This window comes from Ctenocephalides felis, unplaced genomic scaffold (assembly GCF_003426905.1).
Source record: "Ctenocephalides felis isolate EL2017-DRISC unplaced genomic scaffold, ASM342690v1 CF-g0.4_SCAFFOLD_03571, whole genome shotgun sequence".
In the NCBI taxonomy this organism is placed as follows: domain Eukaryota; kingdom Metazoa; phylum Arthropoda; class Insecta; order Siphonaptera; family Pulicidae; genus Ctenocephalides; species Ctenocephalides felis.
This window is the reverse complement of record NW_020539725.1, coordinates 13158365-13170800: the sequence shown is the minus strand read 5'-3', so window position 1 is coordinate 13170800 and position 12436 is coordinate 13158365. Positions and strand designations below refer to the sequence as shown.

The window sequence follows — 12436 nt, the reverse complement described above, 5'->3', positions numbered from 1 at the left end:
GTGTAAAATTATCAAGTTTTTTGACAAAATTCATATGCGTTTTACTTTAAGTGCGCTACAATTGTGAGGCGAATGCCTTTGACCTTACATGAATTTATATATAGAATTCTTGTGAGAAAGTCTTAGCTAGTTTTTAGTGTAAAATTTATTTTGCGTTGCCATTGACATTGACATTTGTCGGTCATTAACTTTATCATTATATATTTAATATATCCAGTAAATGATACCGAATCATTCATTCCTATTCAAATTACATATTCATATTATTTATAAGTGACGATTATTGGAATCCTCTTTTATGACTTATGTATAAAGGATTTAATCTAATTAAATGACGTTTCTAGCATAGCACATGGTCTAAAATTACAGATAAGTGCTTATCAATTTAGAAGATAAAATGTTTGTTCATTGTATTCAATATTAATTTCAAACTACGTAAATGACTAATATAGAATAAAAAGTAGGTGAAACATTTATTCAAATTACTAGGCCATGAAATTTTTTGCATTACTTACCACAAATGCACTGACAAAAGTAGAAAGATTAAGTTGATTGTAATCATAAAATTACTAGGATTTTATAGTTTGAAAGAATTTCTGGTAAAATTTTGTTCTGTGAATATTTCCAAATATATACGATGCTTTAGTATAAAATTAGTGGGAACATATTGTTGATAGTTAAAGTTATATAAATCGCAAACTTTAGCTTTTATCTAATTTATCACATTTTAACTATATTGTATATACAGTAGAACCTCGTTTATCCGGACCTCAGTTATAAGGATTCGCGATTATCCGGACTACCAATCGCGACCAATTCATATGTATGTACGAATTTTTGCATGATTAATGCTGCAGTTTAGTATATCTATATAATCTAAAAAAAATATCCTTGTGTATACATAAGGAAGAGTTAATTTCCCTATATTTTTAATAAATATACAACATTATTCTTCATATATTTGATTATCCGGATTTTCGATTATCCGAACGTCGTCTCACAACAACAATTAGCGGTTAATCGAGTTTCTACTGTAGCTCAATATGTGTATTTAAATTCGTAAACAATCCATTATCCCATAAAACGCAGTGTCCAGTGGCGTCGGAACCAAATTTTTGATGGGTGGGCTCGTTTTGTTTTTTTTTTGGTAGACAGCCAGTGGGCTCGTTTTTTTAGAGATATTAGCTCATATAATTTTTTGAAATTGATGGGTGGGCTGAGCCCCCCCATCAAAATTCATGGGTGGGCTCAAGCCCACACGGTTCCGACGCCACTGGCAGTGTCTATTACAAGCTATTCTTCCTTTTTTATGTCGTATTAATTTTATTTTCTTTCTTTTAGCCCCAAACGGAGGCCGTAACTGCACCAGTCACAATAATTTCAGAACGGACGTTGGTGCACGTCGAAGATTCTGTAACAATTAATCAGAAGCCCGAAACTGCAACAGTAACTAAAACGATCAGATTACAGAAGACAGAAACTTGCAAAAACGCCAAGATATCTTGCAAAGTGCAAGAACTGGAAGGAGCATTTAGGAACAATATTTTTTGTGTACAAGAGACGCAGCCCCTGAGGCAGCGAAACGGCTTGACCATAACCGCCGGGTGCTTTGAGAAGACGACCCAAAAGCAGGGCCAACAACCCGACAAGACGGAGTGCCCCAGGTAAATAGGAAAAAATTACACATGATAATTGACTGTAGATAGGGAAGATTCCATAAAACTTTTATTTACCTTGATAGCTCTCTCATTTGATATTCAAAAACCATAATTTAGTGATCAACTTCTCATTTTATTTGTAAAATTTTATGATGCATTTCTAATTTCACAAAGAGATGTTTTTTTTTATTTATTTATTTATTGATATATTTTCATATCTGCCAGGCAGGGGTGTCTGGTATGAGAGATCATGAAACAATTTTCATATTTTATATATACATATCATTTGTCTATTTCATTATACAATAATATAATATTTTAATCTTTTTCGTCTTCAACTTCATATTTTTAACTTCCCGTAGAGCAAGTTGTAGTAATCGCAAAAAAATCGAAAATGAAAAATTTTATATATCTTTACGTTTCAGAGGTTTCTGAACATTTTGGCATACCTTAGAAAAAATGGATGGATGTGTGTGTGTGTGTATGTGCGTGTGTGTATGTATGTGCGGATACAAATTTTCGTCGACGATTTCGGGAACACGGATCATCCGATTTAAATAATTCAAAAAACATTCGATTCGTATTGATAAGGAGACGTGCTGACTTGGCGAAGGCAGATCTAGCCGTTCCGAAGATACGGGGCAAAAAGTGCCGAAAACGGTAACTCAGTTTTTAAGAGAACAGAGCGTCCGATTTGAATAATTCAAAAAACATTTTATTTGTATTGACTAAATGAAGAACTGTTCAAAATTTTGGAAAGGCAGGTCCAACGACTTCGGAGATATGGAGGAAAAAATAAAAAAATGAGCCATTTGGCGGTCAAAAATGATCATTAGACATATGCACATCAAATTATCAGATATTTTATAGAGATTTTAACAATAAGTATAAATTTTGTTTACATTCCCATGGGTTCCGTACCAATGTTTACACGTTAGACGGCGATGCGGCGCTTACGCGCTTTGATATTTCGTCTTTATGCAGTGAAAGCAGTACGATTGCTTTGAAAAAACCTTCAGAATTTCCAAAATATGTCAAAATGAAAAAATTTTTTTTTAAAAGTAATTTTTAAAAATCTAATTTTTTCAAAGTAAATTTTTTTCAAAAATGTTAATCATTTTTAAAAAAATAATAATTTTTGGTACGGGAAGTTTCAGCAATTTGCCTTAAGGCACGATGCTCTAATAGCCTTAAGACAAATTCCACTTACAGCTAGTTATATTATTATATTATTTTTAGGCAAGCGGGGCCAGTAGCTCGTGTTTCGGGGAGCGCCCCCCCCGCTAAGCGACGCTGGGTCCCACCATCGACTTTACTAAGGCATCGAGATGCTCTCAATCCAGAGGCAAGGAATGATCTCATCTTCCGCAAGGTAAATCAAATCATTTAGTTAAGGGATTTTTTACTTAATATTTAATTATTGTCTGGGACTGATCATGACAGTGTTAATATTCTTTATTAGTTGCTAAGACTTTATTTCTGGTTTGATCATGAAATGAATATTTCAATAGGTACGAGGCATTCTTAACAAACTCACACCGGAAAAATTCCAGAAGCTAAGTGATGATCTGCTTCGTACTGAACTAGATTCGAAAGTTATTTTACATGGTGTAATTCTACTCATTTTTGAAAAGGCGCTGGAGGAGCCTAAGTATAGGTAATTTAAGTTAAATTTTAATATTCCTTTTTTTATTATTTTTATTTTATTGTTCCTCCTGTGAGAACTTTAATTTCTACTAATCAACATGGATTCATGCCTGCCCGTTCTACGATAACAAATTTAATATGTATTAAACAATATATAGCTGAGAATCTTGACACTAATGGACAAGTTGATGTTATTTACACTGATTTCAGTAAAGCTTTTGACAAAATTGATCATAACATTCTTCTTACTAAATTATCTAAGATTGGTCTTAATTCTTCACTTATTTATTTTTTTAAGAGTTATCTTCATAAGCGTAAACAGTTTATCTTAATGGATTCTTGAGCAACATTGAAAATATCAGTTCGGGTGTTCCTCAAGGATCCATTCTCAGTCCACTACTATTTATTATTTTTATTAATGACATTTCTGATATTATTAGCTGTCCACATTTATTATTTGCAGATGATCTCAACTATGTCTCAAAATAAATTCTATTGATGACTGCTTATTATTACAGTCTCAACTTGACTCTTTCCACTCTTGGTGTATCTATAATAAATTACATTTAAATATATCAAAGTGCAAGATTCTCAGTTTTTTACATAAGCGCGTTCCAATACTTTTTGATTATAAAATTTCTAACACCAGCATTGATAGATGTAATAAAATTTTAGATTTAAGAGTTCTATTTGATTCTGGTTTGTTTTTCACGTATCATATAACTGATATTTGTAATAGAGCACACAAATCTTTAGGTTTGATACTGAGAAATTGTAAACAATTTAAATTTACCATGCGCTTCCCTTGCCTCGCGTCGATTTATCTGTACAATTATGTTCTTATTCAAACTTTGCTATAATTCTATAGACTGTCCTCTTATTCTTAGTCAACTATCCTTTAATGTTCCAAGGCTATCTATGCGTTCACAATTATTTTTCAATTATTCTACTCCTAAATCTAATGCTCTCTTAAATTCGCCTATTCTACTTATGTCCTCTAACTTTAACTTAATTAATAATGAAATAGATATTCACAACACTTCACCTAATCAAATAATCTCCATCTGCACAAGCTAACCTTTTTATTTTCATTTCAAATATCTCATTATTTTATCTTATTCTGTTTATAAATAATATTGTTACATTCTGCATATGTAATTTTATGTAAGCATTTTATGTTAATAACTATATATTGTAATTTTGTATATATTTAAATTGTAATTCATTATGTAAAATAACTGTATTTTTGAGTCCTCTTGGAGTAATCTGGGCTATATATTTAAATAAATAAATAAATAAAATATATAAAATTTTCTGATACAACATTTATATTTGTAATATAGCATATTTTTCAATGATATTGTGATACCAAGCTACATGATGCTGAAGTTTATTATCTTATTATTATCTTCAGAATATCTTATTCTTGTTATTTTATAGTTCTATGTATGCACATCTCTGTGAGCGCCTATCCAAAGAAGCACCAAATTTTGAAAGAGAATCAACCCCTTGCACATTTAAAGTTTTATTATTAAATAAGTGCCGCGCTGAATTTGAAAACAGATCTGCGGCAAGTGAAGCATTTAATGAATATGGAGGAAAACTGTCCCCTGAGGATGAGGAACGTAAGCACCTCGCCAAGCGCAAAATGCTCGGAAATATCAAGGTAATAAAAAGAAATACTGTGATTTTGATCACTGAATTCACTTGTTTTTATTTATTTAATGACATATTTATGTTCATATATTTTGAATATATCCTAAACTATTTATCAATTTCTTTTAGTTTATTGGTGAGTTGGGTAAGTTGGAAATTCTATCGGAAAGCATTCTACATCGCTGCATTCAGCAACTACTGCAACAACAAAAAACAGCACCTCGTAGACCACAAACATCATCGGCACAATCTCAACAACAACAAACTTCACAATATTGCAGTGAAGATCTCGAGTGCCTGGCTCAACTGGTGCGCACCTGTGGCAAGATCCTCGACAATGACAAGGTATGTGCCACATTCAATACAATATCATTATTCAAATACAGTAATACTCCGATATACAAATTTATTTTTTTCTGTAACCACTCTCATATATTAAATTTCTCAAATTTCGAAGAATTTTTTCCCCATATAAATAAATTTTTCAATATTACAAATTTATTATTTATTATTTTTTAACTTCCCGTAGGGTAAGTTATAGTAATCGCAAAAAAATCGAAAATGAAAATTTTTATATATCTTTACGTTTCAGAGGTTTCTGAACATTTTGGCATACCTCAGAAAAAATGGATGTATGTGTGTGTGTGTGTGTGTGTGTGTATGTATGTATGTATGTATGTACGTGTGTGTATGTATGTGCGGATACAAATTTTCGTCGACGATTTCGGGAACACGGATCAACCGATTTGAATAATTCAAAAAACATACGATTCGTATTGATAAGGAGACGTGCTGATTAGTTTTTGGCGAAGGCAGGTCTAGCCGTTCCGAAGATACGGGGCAAAAAGTGCCGAAAAACGGTAACTCCGTTTTTAAGAGAACGGAACGTCCGATTTTGATAATTCAAAAAACATTTTACTTATATTGAGAAGGTGAAGAACTGATCAAATTTTAAGGCGCATAAAGGCAGGTCTAGCGGTTTCGGAGATCTAATGAAAAAAGTAAAAAAAAGCCATTTGGCGGTCAAAAATGATCATTAGACTTATGCACATCAAATTATCAGATATTTTATAGATATTTTAACAATAAGTATGAATTTGGTTTACAGTCCTATGGGTTTCGTACCAATGTTTACGCGTTAGACGGCGACGCGGCGCTTACGGGCTTTGATATTTCGATTTATGCAGTTAAAGCAGTACGATTGCTTTGAAAAAAAGTTTAGATCTTCCAAAATATGTCAAAATATAGAAAACTTTTTTTTTTCAAAAATAATTTTTGGTACGGGAAGTTCCAGCAATTTGCCTTAAGGCACGATGCCTTAATTGCCTTAAGACAGAATTCCACTTACAGCTAGTTTATTTATATTATGATGTTATTTGTTAAGTGTTAAATTTACTAATTTCATTAATTTGTATTAAATATATTTCCCTAATGCAAAAAATATCATGTGTTCTATATTATTTATTATTTTGTAAACCTTATTATATTATTTTTTATTTATTCTATTATTTTTCTATTATTTATTTTTTTATTTATTCTATTCTATATTATTTTTGTAAACAGTATATAATATGCACAATATTGTTGTAGGGCAAGAAGTTGATGGATCAGTACTTCACGCGCATGGAGGCAGTGGCCCAAAATCCAGAACTGGCACCTCGCATCAGATTCATGCTTCGTGATGTCATTGAGTTGAGAGGAGATGGCTGGGTGCCCCGGAAGGCATCTAGTACTGAAGGTCCCAGACCCATACACCAGGTATAACGACATTGACATTCTTTGTTTATTAACCAATGCAATTGGTTTTTCTAAGATGATGTATAAATTTAAATTGATTTTATAATGATAAATATAAATAGTTTCGTCACTACCACTGATTATTAAATAAACATTCATATAATTTAGAATTTAGTATTCTATATATTAATGTAATTTGTGCAATGTAGATTAGAGGTGATGATGACTTGCGATCGTCATATGCATCCATGCGGTCTGGGGGCCGAGATTCAGGCCTTGGAGGTCTAGGTAGAGATCACAGAGACCATCGTGACTCAGACCAGGATTCATGGATGGGTGGTTTGCCATTGAAACTGAGAGGCATTAATGACATGTTCAATGGACTAAATGTGTCTAGTCCCAGTACTAATCTTATACCTCTTCCCCATCATGATAAATTCAAGTAAGTTATGAATGTAATATATTATTTTTTATTATCAACAATATAACATTAATAAAAATTGAATATTTAATTTTAAAAATGCACATTTGTATTAAAGTTTATTTTGCTATGTTCTTTGAATGATGTTCTTAATTAACTCTAATAGATCCTATTGAATCTATATTTCATGAAACAAATTTTTATCTGATCAGCAAATTGCTGCAACATGACTGTTGCCCTTATTCACTATATTTATTTTATATGTACTGATCTTTTGCAGTTTTACCAGCAATGGTTTTGGCTCAAATCGAAATGAGCATCGAACTAACTCTGAAGGTTCCTTCCGAGGACATAATAACCAACATGGGAATAACCGTGGCCCAGGTTCTGCGGGAGGAAATCATGGCAACAACCGTGGTTATAATAATTCTAATAAACATGGAATGGGTGGCGGTATTTATGGCAACAATGGTAAAAGCAATTATTTTATTCAGGGTCAAATAAAATCGTGAATTTTAAATCTAAGTTAAATATGTGATTTTTTTTTTAGCTAACAAGGATATTGCCCCAAGATTCAAAAAGAACTTCAATCTTTTGGCTCAAGGGCCTGAAGAAGTTCAAATGCGGCCTGCTGCTAATAGTCTTCTTTACAAAGCTAATAACATCAAAACTACTCAACCTCCTCCATCAATGCTACCTTTGGGAGGACCTACAAATCGTAATAGTCATCACACACCAAGTATGTATAAAATAAATTCTGATCCAAATTTGATGTTCAGCATACTGAATTTTGTAGCATTTCTGTCAAGCTTATCACAAAAATAATAGACTTATTTTGGAATGTTTACATATGACAATCTACTCAAAATTAACATTAAAGTTTAAGCTTTACAAAATGTAACAAATCAGTATTTGGACATTTTATTTTATTGTCCTATTAAATGATGCATAAAGTTTTATCTATATAAAATAATGATAGATTAATTAGTTTCGTCACTACCACTGATAAATAATAAAGCATGCCATGATTATTTAATAAAATGAAAGATCTTCAACAATTCTTTTTATTTGCAGTGCATTCAATGACCCACTCAGACAATAATTTGTCATCAACATTGTCTTCTTCTAAGCCAGCTTCTCCTGCACCTGTGGGTGCTCTTCACAAGGAAGCACCATTAATTATAAAGCAGTCATCTACTGATAAACCAAAACAAGCCAAAAAAGATAAGGTACATTAATAATGAAGCTCTAAAGCCTAATATATATTTCCTACTTCACAATCACTTTTCTTTAAAGTGGAACAAATTAATGCTTTATTTAAATGATGTATGAATTTACTCTAATAGATCCTATTGATTGTGTACTACATGAAACAACAATTGTACTGATACTTTCATAAATATTTGTATATTTTATTTTTGTTACTTCAATCATTTTAAATTGTTTATACTATTTTAGGGTCCAAATAAAGAAGAGCTACTCAAAAAGGTTCTTACCCTTTTACATGAAAATTTTCAATCATCGGAAGATGGAAAAATTATTGAGAATATTGACTTAGATAAAATTACAACTGCTTACAGAGAATTCAAAATACCTGATAAATTTGCAAAAGACATCATGTATGCAGTATTGAATGACATTCTTGAAAAAAATGGTAATTAACAAATTGGAAATATCCAGAATCTTTTCTATAAATTATTAATTGAAATATTAAATTGATCTTTTTTTTAGATAATGTAAAAGAAAGGGTAGTCTCATTTCTAAGTTCTTTACGTAAGGATGGCTTGGTTCCAGCTGCAGCATTTTCTGATAGTTTTAGACAATTATTTATGTCTGTATCAGACAAAGAAGAAAAATCCCATTTACCAGTTGCAAAAATTTTGTCTAATACAATCACATCTAAGCTGATGACATTCACAGATTTATCATCACTTGCTGAAAATGGCCAATGTTATCCATTGTTCTTGATAGTCCTCGAGTGTTTAGTTAAACTTTTGGATAAAAATGCCGTTAAAGAAATGCTGAACTCTAGCAAGGTTGGTAATATTATTTTACTAGATTTGATTTATGAGTAATCATCATCAATAATTCATTCATATTTAACTTTAGGTACAACTTTGATATTATGTCTACCAATAATTGTTAATTTTTGATTAACTTAAAATGTTATATTCTTGTATATTAACTTATACATTTGTCAACTTTGTTCATATAAATTATATTCAGTTTTACAACTTTAGTATAATGTATCAAAATGTCAAATAATTCATAATTTTTAATTAATTTAAATTATTTTCTGGTATCAGATCAATTTAATGTCAATGCTGCCGGAAGCTGATAGAACACAAGATCGCTTAGCAGAAATTCTTGAAGATAGAGGCCTGAGTTTTCTTTATCCTCTGCTTAGAGTGCGTGCCGAGTTATGGAAACAATTACAAGCAGATCCAAATCCACAACAATTCTATAAATGGATTAAAGATAATCTTGAAACCAGCTGTCACACTGATCCAGCATTTGTATATGAATTTGTAACTGTGCTGCTAAAATACATAACGCAGGTCAGTAATCCAGGACAAGTTATAAGTACATTTTTACATACAATGATGTTTTTATTATTCTAATAGATCCTATTGAGTACTCTTTTTATGAAACAAACTTTATCTGAGTTTATCTTTAAATTTAGTAGATACTTACACATATTGCCAAATTTTTAATTAAAATGCACAATGTATTTTAGGAAAGCACTTTGGCAGATGGTGTGGATGCAACAGTTTTACCCCCAAAAGCACTTCAAGAGAAAGAAAAAACTTTACTGGAGCGTTTCCAAATTGTCTTGCAAGCATTCCTTAATGGCCGAACTGATTTACAACTAACTGCTGTGTATGCATTGCAAGTGTATTGCTTTACTCACAATTTTCCTAAAGGTGAGAATAACTATAAATGATAAACTAAATAAAAAATATATTTGCATGTTACTAAAGATATGAGTGAGCATTTTACAATCTTTAAGGCTTGGTCTAGGATTTAAAAAAATGCTTTTTTTTTTTTTAATGTTATCAAAGTTTAATTTTCAAGTATGTGTATAAGATTTATCAAAATTTCAATTATTTTCTGTGATATAGCTGTTTAATCATGATAATCCTCCTCTGCCTATGCCTAACTTTAAATGCGTTCTATTATCTCTAAATTGTTTTTGTTAATACGATAGCCACAAGTATTCAACTTCTATTAGACCAATTTATTTGAAATTTTTGCAGTCTTCTTTAATAGGAACTATCAATCCACACATTTCGATTTTTACTATATTTAAATACTTTGTGATCATCAAAAAAATTTAACAATCTTTTTATTCGCGCCATTTCGAGAAAACAAATAATTTAACTTGTCCATAGTTCATATGATTGCAAATTTATTTTAAGTTAATAATGTAGAAGCATATTTTTCTTCAGATCATTTGAATCATAGGGTATGGTCAGACACCAATTTTTTGTGAAGCCTCAATTCATCACCTTCTATAATTAAACTATTTTTTTTTTTTTTGTATTACACCTCATTAATTAATAACTTGTAAAAATAAAATAGATTACTATTAGCCTTTATGGAGTCCTTACAAAAATATAAAATTTGTGGCCTAGAATTCAAAGAAACAATTATTTAATAAATTGTTAACATTCATTTCAATTATTTTTAAGAAAACTAGTTTCACAAATGCCCATTATAAATTCATCATTACTTATTTATGATGCATATATCATGCTTACATTAGTAATTATCAGAACTATAAATTAATTCATGTAACTATTTTTTTCTGTTGCACATATCATGCTTACATTTATAATCATTATATTATTTTTATGGTATATGATTGTTTTCCAGGCATGCTCTTGCGCTTTTTCGTAAACCTTTATGATCTGGAAGTAATTGAAGAAGAATGCTTTTGTACAATGGAAAGAGGATGTCACAGAAGCTTATCCTGGCAAAGGGCAAGCGCTATTCCAAGTATTCCAGTGGCTGATGTGGTTGCAGGAAGCCGAATCTACTGATGAGGATGGAGAAGCTTAAGTGTGGAAATAAGAAACAAAAAAATATGAAAAAGTCTGATAAAAAGGAATTGTAAGTTTAGGTCACCCTTCATATTGAACCAATATAAATGCTTAACATCTTCCAATAAACGAATTATATATGGTTTTAATGAAGTCAGATGAAAGGATGAACAGCATATTATCTAGAAGAAAAACTAAAGTATGCTCGTCACACTTCGGAAAATGCTAAGAATGTTTTATTGACTCGTACTTCAAAGATGATTAGAAAGATATGCAGAATATTCATATACAGATTAAAAGTTAAGTGAAGTTAACAAATGATATTGAAACCTTATAAATCGGGAAATTGACTGAGTGAACTTATCAGTTCCAAAAAAATAACTTGCATATTGCTTAAATATTTGAAAATAGCATTTCTGACTATTGAAATAGTTGGCTAGTAATGTTTTGGCAATGCTATTTTCAAAATATATTTAGATTTCTGAAGATAAATCTGAAGAGCAATACAATATTATTCTTTAAGTAATTTTTTCTAAAATATAAATTTTACCATTGAATGGTGCTGCGCTATACTCTCATCATTGGTTGGTCTAGATTTGATTTTTTTTTTTTATAAAGTAGTACATAAAAAGTGTATAAATAAAATGGCAACTGAAGTAAAAGAAACTTGTAACTGTGAATGTGTAAATTATATTTTTTGTTGTAAAAGTCGTCTATCCGTTGTTATTGTGATTTATAGTGAATTGGTTTTAAATACAGCTATGCTTCTTTAATGTTTGTAGATAAGTATTTGTAGAATGTTTATTTACAATATATTTTTGGTACATTTTTAAATTTCTTAATTATCTTATTTGTCATTGAGAGCATTTTAAAATCACAACTTAAAGTAAATTTTAAATCAAATTATAGTAGATTTTAATTCAAGTTTATAGTTATTAAATGTTTGTACACCTGTCAATCCATTAACTGTGCAGTATTATTATATTCATACATAAAAATATACAAAATTTCATAAATAAAATTTTATTTGGCTTAACAAAAATAATTTTTTTATACTGATGTCTCCTTCAAAGATCTAATATTATAATACAAGTTCTCATTATTAAGTTATTTATAAGGTTGTCATTGTAAAAAACTCATAATTAATTAAATATTGAATCTATGTGAAATTGTCAGGAAATTGTTGCCTTTAGAATATCTGTGGCTCAAGTACTAATTTACAGTTGTTGATAAATCATAAATACTTGCTGCAAGTTTAAGTACTCCAACTCTAT

At 30.4% G+C, this 12436-nt stretch overlaps 1 protein-coding gene across 1 annotated transcript; it reads left to right on the top strand.

Annotated features, from left to right (window-relative positions):
- Positions 1-1341: 1341 nt before the first annotated feature.
- LOC113384772 (eukaryotic translation initiation factor 4 gamma 2-like) lies at positions 1342-11227 on the top strand. The gene is given in 16 exon segments (XM_026622531.1): positions 1342-1664; positions 2898-3030; positions 3170-3315; positions 4746-4971; positions 5091-5306; positions 6552-6719; positions 6908-7140; positions 7400-7590; positions 7670-7858; positions 8194-8348; positions 8578-8773; positions 8851-9155; positions 9426-9677; positions 9857-10043; positions 10996-11051; positions 11053-11227. Coding segments are annotated over 13 exon segments (2499 nt in total). The 5' UTR covers positions 1342-1664; positions 2898-3030; positions 3170-3315; positions 4746-4749; the 3' UTR covers positions 11182-11227.
- The last annotated feature ends 1209 nt before the right edge of the window (positions 11228-12436 follow it).